This window comes from Octodon degus, unplaced genomic scaffold, assembly GCF_000260255.1.
Source record: "Octodon degus isolate 3935 unplaced genomic scaffold, OctDeg1.0 scaffold00057, whole genome shotgun sequence".
Lineage (NCBI taxonomy): Eukaryota > Metazoa > Chordata > Mammalia > Rodentia > Octodontidae > Octodon > Octodon degus.
Window position 1 is genome coordinate 8,229,518 of NW_004524633.1, and position 22,207 is coordinate 8,251,724.

Here is a 22,207-nt window from a genome sequence, read left to right on the forward strand (position 1 = left end):
AAAAAAAAAAAAAAAAAAAATTGATATAGTTGGTAACTTATAGGCTCTCTGAGAAAGAGACCATGGATTATAGTTTGACTTTCAGGCTTTCAGTCATTATTGAAACACATACTGACCCTGTACTGAGGGCCATCTGCTGCGATAAGTATTCTGTATACATTCATCCCCTTCCAGCTACTTCATTAGGTATCAATATCATACCCATTTTACTAATGACAAAGAATTTTGCACCTAGAAGTTAACTTGTTCAAGGCTGCTAGTTTGTAAATAGCGAAAAACAGGCTAACTCCCAGGCTATGTCCCGAACTGTTGCTTCCTCGGCCTGGTAGACAGAAAAGAGTGCATCCCAAATACAACCACATCCAAATTTCCAGAACCTGTGAACATTACATTACATAGCAAAAGGGACTTTGCAGATGTCATGAAGTTAGCAAGCTGAGATGAGGAGACTATCCCAGATTATTCAGATGGACCCTTAGAAGCTGAATTCGTTCCCAGCTGTAGTCACAGGGAGATGAGGCAACTGCAAAGTAGCCAGAGAGCTGCATCATTCCAGGTCTCATGGACAAAAGGGTCCATGAACAGAGAAATGTGGGCATTCCCAGGAAGAAGAAAAGGCAGGGTGAAATGCACTGTCAGAAAGACAGCTTGTTATTAAAATTCAGCCATTCCAGCATCTGTTTCAGCCCAGTAAGACCTATATTGGAATTCTAGCCAACAGAATTGTAAGATAATAAAGTTGGGATGCTCTAAGCCACTGCTGGTGATAGTTTGCTATAGCAGTGGTAGAACTATGTTATATTTCTGCCCTGTTGGGAGAAATGAGGTTTTTTCCCTTCTTCCATAAGATGATTTGCTTCATAACTTCAGATAGTAAGTTGTTTCGGTAGGTTTAACTGTGGTGCATGATAGTTTTTCCCACATTAGCACTCTAGTGAATATTACAAGGAACTTAACATCTTGGATCTTGCTAGCAGAGTTATATGGTTGACAAGATGCCCCCATTTGGATCTTTGATACACACAATGCAGACTCAGATTTGAAAACACTGTGAGTCTTCATAAGGAGGAAGCTCATTGTCCAATATTCAGAATACAAAGAGCGTATTGTGATTTCCTGCCAAATTCTGTCATCAGGGCTGAAGTATTCTTTGAAGTCTCAGAATCAAATGAGCTGTTGAAAGGGTGACACATTACTGTGATGAACTTTTTCAGAGCTGTGTTAAAGTTTTTATATTTTTACCACTTCGTCACAACAGACTGCAAAATGGACTCGGATTTAGCTTGTTTCTTTCCAATGGCAATGTTTCTAGACATAAATACAGCATGACATTCAAGTGCTGGCCTTTGTGGAAGTCTTCTGGGAAGCATTTCACCTCCACAAATAATGAATGCCATGGACCCTTATCAGATGAAGCCCTCATTTTGTCTAGCTCCACTAACATGACAGCATGCTGCCTGCTCGGATGCACAGAGAGAATAGGAAGTATACTAATGGGCAGTAGCAGATTCTTAGTTGTTGAAATTTGTTGATTTAAAAGAAATAACAAAGCTTTAGGAAAAATCAGTCAGTGCTTTGGAAGACTGAGACCGCCGTAAAAATAAACTTAAAAGCAAGCCTCTAAAACAGTGGTTGAATCCCACAGAGCCATGTGATGGATGAAATTAAACCTGCCAGGTCACCCGTGGAGGCAGGGAGTTATCCAAAGTCTACGAATGAAAGGTCCCCGGAGATAGGGACAGATGGCCGAGAAAAAGCTACTTGTTGGAATTTGGCTTCTACTATTACCTGGATCTCAAGGGACCACTGAAGGCCCATGTATCCAGGTTCGGTCCCAGCTTGGCACTACTGGGAATTCGGGGACCTTAAGAGGTGGAAATTAGTAGAAGGACACCATATTGGGGTTCTTTCAGCAGTCACATTGCAGAGGGCTGTGGGTTCCTCCCGGCCACACAGATGCAGAGGTGCAATTAATTCAGTTCCAGTGGTCTGGGTTCCTACTAACCATATTCAACTGTACCTGGTGAACAGCAGTCAGAATTAATGCAGCAGCAGAGACTCTGACTGCTAGGGTGAAAGAAGAGTCAAAACAACTTCACTCTCAGCCACCAGAGATGCAGGGACTTATTTGGGCCAATAACGTCATCCTACTTATTGTATAGAGACCTTAATACCACAAAGTGGAGATACTGGGGGGGAGAGGGGCAGGAAGGGGACTGACAGTATCCTGAGCTCTGTGGATAGGTGGAGTTTGGGAGCTACATCCCCAGTGCGGGAGGGCTGGGCGGCTATATTACTGTCTCCAGTGCCATTCAGTGAGCTGGTGTAGTCATTCTGCCTTAATTTAACTGTCCTTTTTCAAATAACTAGCTTTTTTCCCCCTTGGGAATTGGCTATTGTACAATTAAATTGGCAAAAGGTGTTTAAACATCACTCTGAATGGTGTTGCCAGGAACCTAAAATTTAGCAAAGTTATTTTGGTTTTCCAAATGCCATCAGTAATACATAATCACTATGGTAAAGTAAGGAAACAGAGTTAAGGGGAAAATAAGATGTTCTCGTTACCCTGGGTAACCCCTATTGATGTTTTTGTGCATCCACACCAATATACACACTCAGATGTTCTCACAGAAATATGCATGCTACTGTTTAAGTCTAGATGTCCCCCCAAAACCTCATGCAGCCATGGGGCGGCTCCTGGAGTTTGGGATTAAGGTGGGCGTGGATGCTGCACCTGCCCTGGAGCAGGTGATTTGCATTACAGTGTGAGGCGAGCTGCTGGCTGAGTGGCGGCCACTCCCTGTGCACTCTGCTCTGTGCTGCCTCTGGGAAAGATCGCTCTGTGCCCAGTGCCCCTCTGCCTTGGAGCCAGCTGATTACAGACTGAAACCTCCAGTAACTGTGAGCTAAATCAACCTTTCCTTCCCTAATTTTGAGTGTCGAGTCTTTGTCCCAGCAAGGAGAGAAGAGTAACTGAAATGACATATAAATAAATTTCAACACAAATAGTATCATACCTCAGTGTTTATAAATTCTTTACTTACTAAACATTCATATATTTCTATATTAGCCTTCTAGGGCTTCATTTCTAATGACCAAATATTATCCTAGTGTATGGACTTAACAAAATTTCTTCAGTCCGTGCACTACTATTAGACTGTGGCTGAAGTTTGTATTTTTGTAATTACAAGCAACATAATGATAAACTTCTTGGTGCATATAGATTGAATTTTCAGTTGGTTCTAGAAACCTAATTACAGTTAGAAGTTGTAACATTCTCTTGAGATTCTGATGCCTTTCTGCCATTTCATCTTTAAATAAGAAGGAAAATATTAAAATCAAAAAGCATAAGATCATTCGAAAGCTTTAAATTAGTTTCATAGAGATCTGAAATATTAAATTACAATATGAGTAGTTTAATTCGAGTTTATTAAACCATTTACACAGACATGCACAGTTTGGGGTTTCCATGAGAGTCATTAAGTTTTGAGAGGAGCAAATGACATGATTTTCTAAAGGAAAGGCGAGGATATTAAAATATTATCTTGTATTTTTATTAATAATTCTCAGGAATTTAAAAATTGATAAGAGCTGAATTGAGATATAATTCACATGCCATAAAGTTTATACATTTGAAGTACATTACTAAGTACCTTCAGAAAGAAATGTTGGGCTGGGGTACAGTGCTGGGGTGGGCACGGCTCAGGAACGGAGAACTTGGCTAGCCTGGGTGAGCCCCTGAATTTGATACCCAGATTTGCAAGAAGGAAAATGAAAGCGTGGAAAAGGCAGAGGCAAGACCTTGTGGAAACCCTCGCCATGGCCAGCTCCTGCCCAGCCCTGGCCAGCACTCAGCTTTTTCTTTGCATTTGCCTGACCTTGACTTTTCATGTAAATGCAATTCTACTACAGGGGACCTTTGGTGACTGGCTTCTTTCACTAGTATAGGATTGCCAAGGTTCCCCTGTGTTGTGGGGGGGATCAGAACTTCATTCATTTTGTTGTCGTGATAGCCTGCTGGACCCCACTTTATTTATTGATTGTTCACTCAGCCTTTGGATGTCAATTAAAATCTTGTCATGATGAGGTGTGAAATCCTTCTGCTCCTCACCCTGAGAAGAAGAAGGGCTGAGAGAGTCCACTCTGACCTGGCCTTGACCAGCCCTTAGAGCAGGCCTGGCACATCCAGGCCCTCCATACCTGCCCTCCATCACCCTTCTCGCCATCACTCCTGGCAGCTTCCCAAGCTTGCAGCATGGGTCGTGGACGTGCTGCTGCCTCACCCTGAAGTGTCCTCCTCTCCTTGAAGGTGTGGGCGCCCTTGGTCATTCTGCAGGGTTGAGCGGTCAGCGGGCTCCTTCCTTTGGAAGCCCTGACACAAAGTGAAATAGATACAGCATTTCTTACCTTCTGTTCTGCCTCTCTCATAATGCATGCAATTCTGCTTTTAGGGTTTTTTTTTTTTTTTTCTTTACTTGTGTTCCACTAAATTGTGAGCTCAATGAAGTCAGAAACTATTTTTTTGTTTATTTGTCTAGTGCTAGCAACCAAGGCCCAGCACGTGATAGACATTCAATAAATGTTCCCTTCGTATGGGTGAGGAATAAAATCAACTTGGCTTTTTATGAACTAAATCAATTTAGGGATTTAGAACTATGTAAACATAAAATTGATTTAAAATCCATGCTGAGCTGGGCGGGGTGGCCACACACATGCATAAACTCAACACTCCAGTCGAAGCTAGAACACAGTTTGAGGCTAAGGTGGGCCGCCTAGTGATTCAGCAAGATCTTGTCAGCAAGATAAAATGCATGATGGATTTTTCTCAAGTTCAACTTGTCCCTATGTGTGTTACGGTCAAACCCACAATATATATGCAGTAACTAACTTGTTAAAATGAACTAATATAGACACTGACTTTTTAGTTTATTAAATAGTGAACATTTTCAATATAGAATAACCTAAGACAAATGAGAGATGGCTGCTAATCATGTTTCTAATGATTTTAAGAAGGAAGTATTTTGAACTGGATGTGCGGGTGCCTCCCAGCTGAGGCAGGAGGGCTATGCCTTGGAACTCAGCTTGCCCAACTACACAATTTGCCAAGACCTTATTTCAAAATTTTAAAAAGGACTGGGGATGTGGCTAAAGGTGCAGGCCATGGGTTTAATTTCAAGTATGGGGGGGGGGGAAGAAAGAGATAAATGGGTAAAAAGAAGGAAGAAAGGAAGATTATGAATGGCACAAGATCAATTTGTAAATCATAAAAATTAGCTTTTTGTGCAAACAAACATGTTAGTTTTCTTAACTTGTTTTGAAGAGTGGTACCTTACCTAAAACATGATAGCAATTTTAAAGCTGGCATGTTTAAACTTGTTAAGATCTATGCTTATTGTTTTTTCTGTGAATGAAGATTGATTGCAGTAGCCCTGGTTGTTGGTAACGAGCCCTAACCTCTGTCACTTCTGACTTATAGGGTATCTTTGTTACTAGGGTTCAGCCTGATGGGCCAGCATCCAACCTACTACAGCCTGGCGACAAGATTCTTCAGGTAAGGCAGACCAAAGCCCTGCATGCAAATTTTAACTTTGAGGTGAATTCATCCCTATGTTATGAAGCCAAATGGTTTCAGTGAAATGACTGGAGTAAGCCTTTGTCCTATTTCTTTTTTGCCTTTATAGTCTCGGCATTGAGAGACAGGTCAGAAACAATTCGGTCTGACAGAATACAGTGTTCCTGGCACCTGACACCTCCAGCAACTGGCACATTCTAGTGTGGATTATTGATAATTGTCTTAGTCACTTTCTTACCACTGAGACACAACTTAAAGGAGGAGAGGTTTAATTTAGTTCACAGTTACAGTCCATGGTCACTTGGCTCTGGGCAGGAAGGCCGGCAGAGGGTCTGGTGGAGGCAGAGGGGAGCTGCTCACCTCCTGGTGCAAGGGAGGAGCCAGAGGGAGGTCTCTCACCCTCCAGGGACCCGCCTCTTCCAACCATCTGTCCCTAACTCCGGCTGCCTTTGGCTGAGAGATCTCCCATTCGTAGACTTTGGATAACTCCCTGCCTCCACAAGGTGACCTGGCAGGTTTAATTTCATCCATCACATGGCTCTGTGGGATTCAACCACTGTTTTAGAGGCTTGCTTTCAATTTTATTTTTATGGTGGTCTCAGTCTTCCAAAGCATGGAACCCCCTTCACCACCATCACCACCTCCTCCTAATGCAAGTCTACTGCATTGCCCTGGCTCAGTCACCTTCCAAAACCTTTGCCTGGGGGCACCTGAGGGCACATGCTCAATCCAAGCCATAAGCATGAGAAGAATTTACGCGCGCACACACACACACACACACACACACATGAACTCATGCGTAGTTATTAAATAAAAGTAATTAAGTGCCCACAGAGGGCATCTACATGACATTAAATGAAAGAGAAGGATGAGTCCAGGTTTGATTAGTTGGAGTTAATTATTTTAAGCCCCTGCATATCTGAAAAGGGCCACTCCAGGAAAGAGCTAAATGCCTGGCTAGCCTTGTCCATTTTTCTTTCAGCTCCCTTTTTTCCAAATTACCTTCCCATGTAATGGGTGCTTAATCATTTCCTACAGCTAAAGGAAAGAGTTTTAAATATAGCCAATGTATTTAAGATCTACCCCTGTGACCTCAGAAATGTCCCACTACGTAGACAGATTGAACTACTCGAAATTGCTAATATTTTGGCCACTTGTAGCAATTTTGAAACATAGTATAGTGGAGATATAGGTACAGGACACATGGGGAAAATCTTCCTCAGGTCAGTTGTAAGAAAAAAAAAGAATACACGAACCTCTCAACTCAGGCTTAGGAGATCCTCTGCCAACTATTTGCTGAGCTTTCTTAGAAAGTCCTAGAAAGTAGAGACCCTTTATAGCACAATGCATGTAGTGTACATACGCAGCAAGATTGCATTGACTTTTTTCCTGGGAAATATTTAAAGTGAGCCAAATCCTGACCAGCTACTCACCTTTTCGAAACTGATGGTGCCCAGAAAAGACAAGGGGCTCCACCACCCTGGCTGTGATGACGTCACCATGCAACCCCATCCGGCCTGAATCCTCGGAGGCCGAGCACAAGAACAGCAGAGGGCCTTTCTCAAAAGAGACATGCAGACTAATCTAATTTATTTCTCTGCCATTTTACTAGAGAAGTTCTGTGAGGTTTTTGATGGCTTAACTAGTCATGTGATCATAGCATTTTTGCATCAGGTCTATGGGTGTCAGCTTTGTTATGTGTAAAATGAACTGTAATGTATATCTGAGCTCCTTTCCAGCCTAAAATTTCAACTGTTTGAAAATTTTACGAATTGCAAAAGGGCGTCAAGAGTAACAAAACAGGAGCTGGTGAGATGGCTCAGTGGTCTAAAGCACCTATTTAGAACAAGCTTAGCAAAGCACATAGATTGCGGTTCAATCCCCCAGCACCACATGCTAGGCAGCCCCGCCCCCTGGTGGGCTGAGCTCTACAAACACACGCACACACACACACACACACACACACACATAAATAAATAAATAAAAATTAAAAAAAAAAAAGAGTAACAAAACAATTTAATCCCCTAATACCTGGAAATGCTGCTTATGGGCAAAGGAAAGAGCTAGTTCTTTTTTCTCTCCCTGCCCCAACTGAATTTCAAAAAAATTGTTTTAAATCTCAAACTCTGGAAGGAAAATCTCTGCCCTATGTGAATGCTAGGCTAAGTGCGAAACCAATCTATATCTTCAGGAAAGGTTGGAGAGAAGCTTTCATCCATGACTGAGGTAGCAAAAGAAAGATTTTTCTCTTCTACTTAGATTCAGAAAAGAAATTTACAGAGGTGCATCATGAAAAGGTATATGTGCCCTGCAGGGGAAAACTAAGAAGTAAATATCTGCTTGTGGGGTATTCTCTGAGTCTTTCCTGCCTCTGAGATGCTGCAAGGGTTGTATATGTGACAAGAAGGTTGGTCTTGCCAATCGCAGAGGTTTACAGCAGTAGGAAAAACGTACATTAAGAGTACATTCCTAATGTGAAATAAGGAAGGAATTACAAGCTCTTTTAGTCAAAAGCCAAGAATAACTCAAAAGGGCTTATGCCTGGGCATCTTTCCTCCCCGCAAAAGACAATGGCGGCTCTGACATTATATTCTTGCTATAGAACTCATTTATGTATCTAGTACAATAAAATCAAAGTCTGTTTTCAGTACAAAAAATACATAGAGCTTAAATAAATGGCTATATTTACAGTTTCCCTTTGAAAAGCGAAAGTGGCCAATTATATTGAAGGGAAGAAATAAGAATTGTTCCCTCTGAACGGAAGCTGTTGAGAATCACAGTTAAGAGAGAGATCTGTGTTTCTGATTCTCTGTAATACTATAGACTCTTGGTTTGAAGAATGCTGGGGAAAATGGGTAACTAACAAGATCAGTATTATGTGTTCTCACTTGAGCTCATTCATTTACAAATACTCTGAACAAAACAGGAAAAAAGGAAAAACACACACACACACACACACACACACACACACACACTAAATGCTGCCAGTGATGCCTGCTACTGGGTTTGATGTAACCCAGCAGCAAAAAGACATATGATAGCAAAAGAAGAGATTTTTCTCTTTTTGAGAGGTTTTTCTCAGATTTTCCAAGCCCAAATGTATTACCTAAGGGTTTTCTTTTGCTGTAACTGTTTCCTCCACTGTCTGACTGCTATGGCATTGCTACCATGTTACTGGAATTACATACAGATGTGTGCATGAAGAGATGGTGGGAATTTAAACAGTCACTGAATTTTTCTATCATTTTCCCAGCAGAGACACTAGAATTAATGAGTACGATCAAGCAGCTTGTAGTGTGAATTTGCCTTTAAGACACAGAAACGTGGAGAGAGCCTGGTTTAGAAGAATGAGGATTTCACAGGCTCACTTTCTGTAGGTTGAGTTTGTAAGAAGGAGAGAAAAAGCATACATAGATCTTTAAAAAGTGTTCTTGGCTGGAGCTATATGAATTTGTCAATAGGAACCCATTATGGAAACGGTAATTTTGTTATCTTAATATTGTAGTTTCTTCTCCCTAATGTTGTTTCCAGTTTACAAATGTAATCTGACTCAGACTCCTTATGATTTACATTATATCTTAATATAAAAATCTATTTGTCCCAGTCATTCTTCTGAAAAGATGGCTAGATTGAAAGAAAGGACAAATTGTACTTGACAGTTAACAGTATGATTTGCAGTCCAACCCTGGAGCACCTGTAAGTGTATCACCCCACACCTGGGATTCACCTACCCCTTCTCGAAACACAAGCCAAACTTTGGCAGAAAAAGAGAAATTAAATACTTTATAGAGAAGTAGTGATATCCACATGAAATCCCTATCACCTCCTCTCCTGTCCCCTGGAGTCCATCCCTTCCTCCCCCTGCACCCCAGAGCTATCTGGGGGCTCCAGCACTACACCCCCTCTCCCACCAGCCGGGGCAGTGGAGGAAGGGCTAGCATCTTATTTTTGTTCTTTTTACTGGGACTACCTGATCTCTAGTCTTTGTCTAGCTTTCCAGACATGGAGGAGACTCCTCAGGGCCCAAGAACATTGCAAAAAGCAAAAAGTTAAGGCCGACAGCCTCATGGTGCAGAAAGCCTTCTTTTAAAAAACAGAAAATATGGGGCCAGAGATATAGCTCAGAGGCACAGTGCCTACCTGGGAAGTGCAAGGTTGTGAGTTTGATTCTTGGTCAATAAATAAATAAAATTTTATATATATATATATATATACATATATATATATATATATTCATTAAGTACAGAAGACTTGGGTCATTCTGCATAGATCAGTGTTTCTCAGTTGCATCTCTTAAGATACCTTTGGAGGGGAAAGAAGAATTCTTTGGTCAAGTAAGTGCCAGGGCTACCTCAGAATCCATCCCTTATTTTAGAATCTCACAATGTACTTGCTCAGTGCAGGAAGAACCTTGGAAACTTTATAAACCTCTTTTTCCCACCTGTGTAACTAGCCAACCTGCCCTTCTCACAGAGCCCATAAACCACTCCCATTTTGCAACGTGTACTTTAAAGAAGTAAACTAATCACATGCATGATTTTCTCCCAGAAAGTGGTCATGCTTGTAATTCTCACCATGAATCATTATGAAAAGTTAGCATTTGTTCTTTTTTTCTGAGATCTTTATAATTTCTCTCAATGACTTTAAGATGGAAAGAAAATTATTTCTTGGTTAAAATGAAGTGTGTTAACAGTTTGATTAGAAAGCAACAAAAAATGAATTTAAAAGTGTTTGGTTTTATGTACCAGCAATTTACTGCATATCATTATACGTATAGTTTCGTTCATAATGCTGTGAAGTTCTACCGCAGAAAACTAATGAAAGTTTAAGAAAATCCTTTTTGAAAGTCCAAAATAATATTTCAAATCCTAAGGGAAACATGAAAACCAATAAAGACAATCAAGTTCACTAGGCCAGTTCTGTCCTTCTTAGTTCAGCTGATATGAAAATAAAATTAATTAAGCATCTATTTGTATTTTTTAAATCACACAACCTTGCCAAGAAGCTGTGGTTGACAGATGTTAAATGTGGGTTCTTTCCACTTTACAATGCTGATTCTTTGGAGCAAATTTTAGAGGTTTATTTGTTTATTTATTTTGAAATATGCAGCAAATACCTGCTATATAAAAACCATTATGCCAAACAATGTAAACAAAGGGACAGGAATTATATTTAAATTCTTGTTCTCACACAATCTAATCCAAGGCATAGACATAATAAAAATTACACAAAGAAAAAGAAAGATGGAGGAAGACAAGAAAGAGTTAAGTATCTAACACTGAATAAAATGAACCCTAGTCATTCACCCATTCATCCAACCATACATCTACCAATCCATACATCCATCTATCCCTCTACCCATCCATCCATCGTCACATCCAACCATTCATCCATCAAACCATCCATCTACCCATCTATCCATCCATCCATCCATCCAACTATCCATTCATCTATTCATACATCCAATCACCCATCCATATATCCATCCATTCATCAATTCATCCATCCATCCATCCATCCACCCATCAAACCATCCCTCTACCCTTCCATTCACCCATCCATCCACCCATCCATCTACCAGTCCATCCACCGCCATCCATCTACCCATCCATCCAACACCTGCTTACCCATCCCTCCATCTACCTACCCACCCATGCACCCATCCATCCATCCATTCATTTATGGTGCTGGCACTGGAATGCCAGCTTCCTGCATTCCAGGCAAGTGCTCGAGCACTGAGCTGCATCTCCAGTCTCCAATCTGTCTTCTAAAAGCAAGCTCCCCACAAATACAGAAGCCAAACTGGCTATTTTAATGAGTGCCTTGAACATGAAATGTTGATTTCTCTGTTCTTTTTGTAACAGACATGAAAGGAATAGAAGGCTTGTTGGAAAACTGCCTTGTAAATCAAAGTAGGAAATTAATTTGTTGGAGGTGTTCATTTGGCACACTTGATGAGAAGAAAATGGGCATTATAAAATCAGAGCAGAAATATAAGTAAAGTTCTTCAGAATTATCATTTATCAATAGTTTTCTGTAATTCCCAGTCTTCAGCTAAGTGTAGCCTATCTTGCCATATCTCTTTTGAGACTGAATTCATGAGACACTCGAGCTACAATATATGTGCACACCAAGGATACAAGAGAAATTCTTACTTATGCTTTACTCTGTGGAAGGTTTGGTAACATGCCAATAAATGCATTAAGACTTCTGATTTTCTCACATTTACAAAGAGCAATGTAAAATTTTCATATGGACAATCTAAGAAATGAATATCTATAGTTCATTATTTTATATAAAGTTTTTTAAGTGACATAGCCTATAGTCAATGTAGTATTGATTATGTTGTATACTTAATCCTTTGTGTATGCCAATATTAAATGACAGCATTCTATCAGATGAAAAGTCTGAAATGATAATTAATTCCATCTAGTGTTACTTTTTCTTAGAAAAGCCTAGCTGTCAGCATCGGATCCCATGAAGTTCTACTCTAGTTTGTTTGCTGTATGTTTCAGTTTTTCCTCATCTCAAGAGCTATACTCATCAAAGTACCAGTATCAGTGTAAGAAGGTGTATGTAATTTATCAAGTATGTGTGCCCAAGTCACTTAAATGTCTGCCCCTCAAGGGAGAGCTTAAATCAACCAAAAATCACATGCCCCTGTCTCAACTCTGATTTCCCTCGGGGTCTAAAAAGATCTTTAGTGTCCTTGCTGTTAGACAAGCACACAAACCCCGTGGCCAAATCCTCTCCAAGGCCGGTTTTTAAGTTCAGAGCTTTGGAGAAGAATATAGCAGAATTCCTATGAGGATTACAACCTCATACTGAAAGTTTCTGCATTATAAACATCCATAACTTATCCATTTAACAAAGCACTTACCGGAAGGAATTCAAAGATAAATCCAGTAAGGAATGAGAGGAAGAAATGCAGAAACCAAGTATGTTTTATAGCACATAAAGGAGCTGCGATTGCAAAGCTCTCCTGTTAGTTGGAATTGAAACTATTACTTTTTTTAACCCTTAACCTTTTATGTCTAAATTGTGGAAAGGAAAAAATTAAAGACATTTTGTGGCATAGAAAATGCCAAATGGAACTAAAATAAAGAGAGCTATCTTTTAGATATAACAAAGACTACAGTAAAATGTTCTCTTGTGCTTTCAAATCAGCTAATCTAGCAGCTCGTTAATTACCTATTCTCAAAGCATAACACTTTTCAAAATATCCTTCCACTTCCTAGATTGTTTTCTTATTAACTTCATTGAAGCTTAATAAGGCGCACATTTGTTTCTCCTTTTTCATTAAGCTGCATTTCCCTCAAAATTGCACACATTTTATTGGAATTTCATGATGCGTTTATATAAAACATATTTGTAGACCAGCACAGCACTGAACATTTTGATGAGCTTAGCCTTTCTTCTCCATGTCATCCTTTACCTTTACGTTGTGCATATATCCAAAATACTCTGCATAAGCTCATCATACGTATTGCTTTTCAAAGTGGCCTTAAATTTATACTCTGCAGTGGTTACTGCCCAGGACCACATTTTTATTTCCTCAGCCTTTTCTATTCACAGACACAAGACCCTATAAAACTCTTCTGGTAAAAATATTGAGATTCTTCTAGTCTTTACCTTAATTAGAAAAGTCCTACAAATAGTGCAGCAACATAATTTTCTGATTCTCTGTCTGAACTTTCCAAGATGTAGCCTTCTTTCGTAGTAGCAGAAACGGTGTCAATTCTTCTAGCTCCTCTGTTCTCTGGACCAGAGGAGAGTGACAGGCCTGAGGGGACATCCGCTCTCCTGTCACTCTTCTACAGCCCCTCTGCCACCTCCCTCCCTTGGCAACAGGCCTAACACAATGCCTCCTACCAAGCAAGGCCTACATAGGATTTAAAAAGCGACTTCACTTCATGAACCTAAAATACAAATTACAAACTTATAATGTCCAAAGAAGCAAACTGAAAAAAGAAGAGTTTACCAAAGAAGCAAACTGAGTCATGAAGCAGAGTTGCCGCCTGTGATGTGAGCTCCCACGTAGCCACGACGGTGTGATCCTAGATGGCGCGTGAGATCTCGCTGATCCTCATTTTCCTACTTCCACAAGTGAGGGCCAGAGAAAAAGTTTTCATTCTTCTGTTATTTTCTCCTATTTTTATGTCTTAGTGAAAATTTTATTTCTTTTTCTTTTTTTTTTAAAGATCTATCCTCATTGAATTTTTATTTTATGTTTTTTATTTATTTTTTTGGTGGAACCGGGGATTGAACTCAGGCCCTTGCACTTGCCAGGGAAGCACTTATTCCACTGAGCCATCTCCCCAGGCCCCTAAAATTTTATTTCTTAAAAATCAGAAACGCATAGGATGTGACATCCATAGTACCTGCAGACATTCATTGGTTATGTGTGGAGTTCCAGACCCGATGCCAGACGCTTGATATATTAACCCATTTGATCTTTAAAGAACTCTCTAAAACTCCTTCAGATTTCGTCTGATATCTTGAAGCACCTTCCAGGCCATCCCTGCTGGGGATCTTTCCTACGGGCCTCTTGAAGTTCACCAATGCTCTGAAATTCACCCAAAACATTGCCGAGAACTAGAACTGTAGCGAGTGCTAAGGATCATTGGGCTGACTGATCTGACTCACCAATCTGCCGCTTTCCTTCTGAGAAATCAGCTCCACTTGTGTGTTTTCAGTGATCAAACTCCTGCTTGTACACACAAAGCACAAAAGCTGAAGTCTACAGCTGTGAGGCTACGTGGAGAGCTGGGTGCTAGAGGGCTCTGGCGGCCCGAGTCCCAACCCGGGGGTGTGTCTCTACCTCTTGAAGACTGGTTTTTCAGAAACAGATGAGCTTTGAGCCCAGAATTAATTTAGCTATATATTTTTCTCTCTGCTCCTTCTGTGCTGCAAAAAATTTTAATTGATGCCACTAGAAAAATATTTGCTTGTCCTAGATTTCCTGTCACCATATGACCTTCTGCCTTGGTCTCTCTTCAGGACAACCATCCCCAGGTCTCCTCCTGCCTGGGTCTCGCAGGAGCCCAGATTTCCCTGTCCCCTCCCCTAGGTTCATGGGCACCCATGAGAAGCTATGCCTTTCAATTTGCCCATCAGGCAGAACCAGCTGTCTGCCAGCCCCTGGCAAGGGGCACTGGGTCTTGTTACACTTGAAGCAGATGTTCCTAGATGCCAGGTCAATAGTCAACCCTGGCCTTGTGTTCTTTATGGGTCCAACACTGCAGCTCCCACCTGCTGTCCTAGTCAGAGTTCCCTTCCAATACAAGGCTCACGTTTAAATTTCATTTTTATATACCTTTCAGCATTCCACCTCTGCTGCCAAAGCTGCTGCTTCAACTTGCCTCCTGAACTCTTTTGTCCCATCCCATTGCCAACTATAGGTCCTATGTGTGGGTCCCAGGTCTCTGACATGCCACGATCTCCTCATCTAAGTTTGCCATTTCTCAGAGATGTGCATTTTCCATTTCTGGCATTATAATTCAAGGCTTACTTGTTTAATTCACCCTTGTCTAGTGAAGGGCTGAGTTGATTGATTCTTCTCGCTAAAAGTTTCCTTCTTTTTAATCTCGTTTCTGGTGAGTCTCCTGGTATTGCTCTAGCGGAGAGACTGACTTGGTTTTTCTCCTTTTGAAAAGGAAAGTTCAGAGAGAACCACAATAACCCGTTTAAACCAGAAATGAAACTGTAGTAAGAATGAGAGATTCAGCATTTGTGTAGCTTTTAATTTGAGACTAAATGTTATTTCCACCAGTATTTCTGGACTTAATTAAATTAACCTGATAGGAATCAGAAAGCGAACCATGGTTTTGCAACAGTGTAAAGAGCAGAATTAGTTTTAGAGGTACTGGGGCTGCAATGTTAAAGCAGGGAGGGTTGAACATCGTAGCTGGGGAAATGTTAGTTCTAAGTGACGATGGCCTTACTACTTTGTTGAGGTACTAGATTGAAAGAAATGCAGGAAGGAATGTAGGAATATCGTGGCATCAGATGACTCAGCCCTGGCCCATGCCCTGCCTATGAACCCAGGCCAGGCCTGTCTGGGGCATGACTCTTTCGTTTATGAAGATAAGATTGGCCTATACCGGGAGTTTTCATACTGTGTTTTTGTGAGCAAAGAGCCAGCAGACCTGCCTCTGGGTGTGCCTCTTTCTGTCTGTCTGCCTGGCTCCTCTGGCCCTCCTGCTTCTCTTTTCTCTGTTCTTCTCTCTCACTCTCCTAAGTGCTTTGCATATCTAGTTACTGCTCTTGGTTTTGAAGCAAAGATTATTTGAACTAATACACTCCCTTTAAAAACTCCCCTGACATATTAGCTTATTTTTAGGATTTCTTTTTCTGCTAAAGGCTATGGTATAAATTTTCAGGGTTTGGTTTGGGGGTAGGGTTGTTTGTTTTTCTTTGGCGTGTTTTTAAAAAGTTCTTACCAAAATGTGCACCATTTAAAAAAAAAATTCTAATGCAGTAATGATTGTGCAATTGACAAGAAACGTTCCCCCAGTGTTCACATCCTGAGGGCTGCAGGGGCAGGAACAGGTCATGCTCCAGAGCACTGTGGTGGCATGTGGCTGAGAATCAGCTGCCTGGGAAGTTCAGCCTCACCAGGAGCTGTCCTAGTGCCTTCCCTTGCCTTTGCTGAGTGCTTGCTGTGGAAAAGGTGTCTCGTGCATGCGAGATATATGTGGTAGCTCCTTGGCTGGTTCCCCTCCAGAAGGTCCCCTCTTGGCTGGGAGCCTCCCTCTTCTGTCCCTTTGTTCTTGTCCCCACTGCCCATCACAGTGCCTTGGGCTATCAGGACCCAACAAGACAGTCTTATCTGGAAGGAAGGAAGGAAGGAAGGAAGGAAGGAAGGAAGGAAGGAAGGAAGGAAAGAAAAAAAGAAAAAAAGAAAGAAAGAAAGGCTGTATTGAGTTTACCAACTTTCTTTAATCTTTCGATAAAATACAAGAGAAAATCAAAAGACAGTGTTTAAATTTTTAAATTTTTTTTTACAGTAAAAATCACATTTCTTTCAGCATCCCTCAAAATGCTCTTCCTTGTGGCCAACACACCTGTCTCATCGTTCTTGCTATTTTCGGAGGCAGTTCTGGAAGGCTTCTTTCCTGAGTGTCTTTGCAAGGTGTGATCGAAAATGCAGCAAGGGCTGCTACCCGGCGACACCGGGCCCTCCTCCCCCTCAGTTACACTGTGTGGCTTCGGCTCCTCCCCAAAGCCAAGTGACCCTGGAGGGTCAACATTCTGAGTCAGTTCAGGACACAGAGGCAGCCACCGCCACGCAGCCAAAGAGGCCTTCCAGAACTGCTTGAGAAAGATGCAAGAATGATGGGACAGCTGTGCTCAGAATGACTACGTCGAGGGAGAGCAATAACGATTTGTCTTGCACTGTAATATGCTTTTGTGGCTGTTTCTTCTTAGGGGAAGGGGGTTGTGGGCAGTGGTTGAGATAGGATCTTGCTATGTATTGCAGGCTGGCCTTGAACTCACTTATGTAGCCCAGACTGGTGTTGAACTCAAGGTGATCCTCCTGCCTCAGCCTCCTGAGTGCTGGGACTACAGGGGTACAATACCACATCTGGCTTGTAATAAGTTTTGTGAATGAAGTGTTCACCATATTGTTCAAACACCTCACACCGTTCAAAACTAACAGCTATAATTAATTTGGAAAGCTTTATGCCACACTTGCCCTCAGAACCAACTGCTGTCTTTTTTACAATTAATATTACATCAAGTCTAGTGATGAACAACTTGTCCTTCATGCCACAGATGACCACAGAGGAGTCTTCCTCCCCGAAGCTTTAAGATCTTTGCTTCAAACAATTTCCCAGAAACTCTCAATAGATTCTGGGTTCATCAAAACTATAGATTTGAGACTACAAACACAGGAATCTGAAAATTCACACAGGTATTATTAATTTTGAACTCAAGAATTCCACTAGTGCTGGGTGTGGTTCATGCCCCTGTAATCCCAGCATTTGGGAAATCCAGGCAGGAGGATCTGAGGGCTACACGGTAGTTTCAAAGCTAACCTGAGGGGGCCGGGGAGAAGGCTCAGTAGGATAAGCACTTGACTGGTAAATGCAAGGATCTGAGTTCAATCCCCGGTTCCGCAAAAAAGAAAAAAAAGAAAAAGAAAAACAAAGCTAACCTGAGCTACACAGCAAGACCCTAGCTCAAAAATAACCTCTCTTATTTAAAGTTAAATTTTAATTTCACAGTCAAGGTATGACTTTTGAGGACACTGATGTCATTAAAATAGCTAGTATATCCCTCAAAGCTAAAGTGGAATAAATGCATATATTTGAGGCAAGTTGCTATTTTTCTGGTATAAACAGGAGGATAGGTAAGTGCAGAAAGAAAGTTCCACACGCTGTGTTCTCTATTCCCAGTCACCATCTAATCTGAAAAAACGTCTGATGAAATCTCATAATCTAATTTTCACTCTAACTTAAAGCAAGAAATTAGAGCAGCAGAATGTACCCCAGATTCTACTCAACTACCATCTCTTGCCCCTGAGACAGCAAATGCCAGCTTCAGCAAACATCACCATTAATAAACATTAACAAATGCGTATGTTGAGTTTCATTAATTCAAAGCAAACTCATAATTCAAATTATATGGATTTCCAGGGCTTTCCATTTGGTTTCCTCATATTTTCCCTACTGATAGATGTACTGTGTAAGGTTTTTAAAATGCGGTGGATCTCAGCACCTTCTTTATCCCATCATTATCCACTCAACGTTAATGAACTAATGACAAGGTATTATCAGTGATAAAAAATATCAGATGACTTTTGCCTAAATTCAAAGGCTATATAGCATCACAAAGTATGACCTATTTGAAATTTGAAGAAGTTAAAGGCAGGAGCACATTTTAACTTTCAAGTGATCTGTTAAAGCACTGGATCCTAGTTTAAGAAAGCGTAAAAGTGAAGCAAAATACTAAAGGCAGTCTGAGCCCAGTGTAAGCATCACTTCACCGAAGGTGGAAAGATACAGCCAGTTAGCCGGCTCTGTTGCCTGGACCTGCCAAGCAGTCAATTCCGCTGACATTTCCTTTTGAAATTAACTGAGTCTCAGATGCAGGGAAACTGGGCTCTAACTACTGGTCATTGAGTTGCCAGAATTTGTTCCTGCCACGTTTCAAAAAGGTTGTGTTTTAATTTGGGCTTCATGAGAGTGAAGGCTTCCACAACCCACCTCTTATATATTATTAAAAATATTCCAGTAATTCCCTATTTCACGTGGAGAAATGCAAAGAACCATGAGCATGCCGCACAACACAAATATCAAATAATAGCCCATTGATACTTGACTGTAACACCTTAGCTTTATTGTGGTTGAAATAAATTGTGTTTGCTTCTCTTGCTGGTTGTTTTCGAGGAGACAGGAAGTGTGTCCTGTCTCCTACTGTCAACATACTTTAGTACGGAGGGGTACATGCCTTAGGCTTACTCCATGAGGTCGAAGGCCACCAGTATAGATCGTGAAAATACTTGCACATACCAATGAAGGACAGGAGAATAAAAGAGTATTTAATAAAGAAATGCAGGGGCCGGGGAGATGGCTCAGTGGAATAAGCGCTTCCCTGGCAAGCGCAAGGGCCTGAGTTCAATCCCTAGTTCCGAAAAAAAAAAAAAAAAAAATGCATAAATCAAGAGCTTTTTATAGACTCAAAATAAGATTTAGCAGTACTGTAAGTGCCTCGGGGTGTTTAGAGTGATTAAAATATGTGGCATATTGATAAGATTATGTCAGTGTCGGTGTTACATAGAACCAGCAGCCAGCTCAGCCGGTCACCTGTGAAAGAAAATCAGAAAACAACAGCAAAACTGAACAGAAAAAGCACAAGTACATCGACCTGCTACTCACTCTGCGGCTTTAGGAATAGGGCAAAGATAAGGGAGAATTTGATGAATCCTTGTTGAATTAATAAACTGGATTAAATATGGTAAAATTAATGACTGCTATTATTAAAATTCCATTGTCAGTTTTGAAAGTGATAACCACGGCGCTTGACGCTTCCCTGGCTGTTATGATTAGAGCATGAAGCTGTGATAACTAACCGTTTGCATTGCTTGACCTGTCGCATTCATGTATTTGCAGGCGAATGGACACAGTTTTGTACATATGGAACACGAGAAGGCTGTGTTACTGCTGAAGAGTTTCCAGAACACAGTAGACCTAGTTATTCAACGTGAGCTTACCGTCTAAAATATTTTTTATAAATAGTGAAGATATGTCTAGCCAGACCTAATGTTCAAAAAGAAATTTATACATAGAATCAAATTTTGCCAATTGCTGGACCAATGGCAAACATTAGTGCCAAATGTACAATACTGTATGTCAGCACTGATCATCCTTAACAATGTTAACTCTATAAATACAATGTTCACGTGGTTATGTACAAGTTGTAATTGTCAGCCTCTGGCTGTGCATTGGTGCAGTTTTGTTTTTGTTTTTTAATCAAAATCAGTTTCTTCTCGAAGTAGATTTCATATGATTTCAGAGCACGGAAGCACACACAAGCTCTTTATGAATTCCACTGTCCATCAGAAACACTGCCTCAAAGTTGTATATGCCTTTATATAGAAAATACAAGTAGAAAGAGTTGTAATTCCCATGAAATATTTCTAGTACAAGGTATATGTTGGCATATATACAAAAAGAATATAGAGAAAAAATGATATTTTCATAAACTAAACATCTCGGATTGAGAAAGAAAATATATCTTAAAATAAGACTTTACTATATCGAATCTTTTTCAATAAAAATAACATGATAATGCCTTATGAAAGTAACTGTACATATGGTATAAAGTGTTTATATTTGGTTCCATAGTCATTTGCTAAATTCTCATAATACAGAGTGAAATATTTCATAAATGATCCACTTGTCCTTGGGACTGGAAAAAGATAGGAAAACTAATTTGTTCAATGCCTTTAGCTAATTATAATACACACAGAGTTAAGAAATAGACCAAAAGTCATTGTTGCAGACAGGACTTTTCACCACAAACTCAAGCAGTGAATGATGGGTGGCAGGGAAGGTATTGTTTTATCCCTTCGAGTTCATGTTGATTATCAACTAGAGCCCCCATTGTTTCTTTACTTGCCAATGTGGAATTAATTTGTGTGCTGCTTTATTCAGTTTACAACTTAAGAAATCTATCATTAAGGAAGACTTTTCAGACAGTTATGGTGGGTACTTTAAACACTTCAGTATTTAAATATGAAACTTCAAATATAATGTCTCAGAGCTGTGGTTTATTCGTATTATTAATTTCAGGGCCAACTTTTATGGACAGAAATACACAAAGCATTTCCCTTCTGAAAGTTTCCAGGTACATAACACTGTGAATATCGTTTCACTAAACAAACATGTTTAATGTGGAAGTTATTTACTTTGACATTGGAACTATTTTTTCTACAAATGATCAAAATTCATTTGATAATCCTTTAAAAATACTTCTTTATATATTATGCATAGTTTGATTAAAATATTAATTTGAAATTCCGAATTGGCTATATGCACTCTCCCACCCACCCCCATTTCTACATAGGTTATGCATATACACAGTGAATTTACTTGACCTGCTAGTGTTTCAAACATTCTTTTGGAATTTTACAATAGAATCACATATCGATGACACCAGAGCTCTGAGAATAATATTTGTAAGTTAATGTTTTATGGGGACATTGAAAATATTGTATTTTTATAGGGTCTATTAAAATAAGTGTCACTTGTTAGAAGTACAGTGGTATTTTTTGGCATAGAATTTGTCACTTTAAGGCAAATGATCCTTCACTTTATAGACGATGCTCTAGTTTTTATGTTGCTTTATATCAGGGTGACATGATGCCATGATTTTATAGGCTTTGGCCGTTAGCTAACAATTACATGACTAGCCGATTTAATATATTTTCCAGAAGCAACTTTTAAATGCATTTTCATATATTGAAAGTTGCTGGTGAGAAATGTCCTTCAGAGCCTGACTTTCCTTATGAAAACCTCATGCCACATGACCGTATCCAGGTGTGTTACAGTGGTCATCATGGTGACCATGATGAACAGTCATCATTGGTCAAGAGCAGGGACCTCCCTGCCTTGCAAGATCCCCTAAAGGAAAAGCAAACCCATGAATGTAGCTTGATGACAGCGAGACACCTCAAATCATCACCTCAGTGTGGTTTAATTGTTCATGGAAGGGGTGGAGAAGAGCCAGAGGTAGGGATCTCCAAGTCCCTCTCCTCTGTCAGGTTTCCACAGAGCCGCCAGGGCATGAGAAGATGCTCCTAAGGTGTACTCTAGGGAGATCAGGACCCTCATAAACAGCTCGCCACTCCTCTGTGACAGAGTGTCTTGGGTGAAAGCTTTAATAATTCCTGTTCAGCAGTTCAGAAATGAGGGAAAGAGGAAAAGGGCCCCTTGCCAACTGGGAAAGGAATCCAATAGCCAAAGCATCTCCTTGTCCATTGTATTGTTCTGCTGCATACTGAAGAGAAGTTTTTTTATGGTTAAGTTTCCTGTATTGATCCCCTGATCACTTGGGAAAAACTTTATTTTATGGGTGACTAAAAAATCAACAATTGATTTTTGAGTATTGCCTCGAGGGGCAGGGTTA

At 40.4% G+C, this 22,207-nt stretch overlaps 1 protein-coding gene across 1 annotated transcript in view; it reads left to right on the forward strand.

Annotated features, from left to right (window-relative positions):
- Nucleotides 1-22,207, forward strand: part of Lrrc7 (leucine rich repeat containing 7) — a 369,797-nt gene that overhangs the window by 330,298 nt on the left and 17,292 nt on the right. The window contains 2 exon segments of the mRNA XM_023718276.1: nt 5,477-5,551; nt 19,690-19,780. Of these exon segments, the coding sequence (XP_023574044.1) occupies nt 5,477-5,551; nt 19,690-19,780 (166 nt within the window).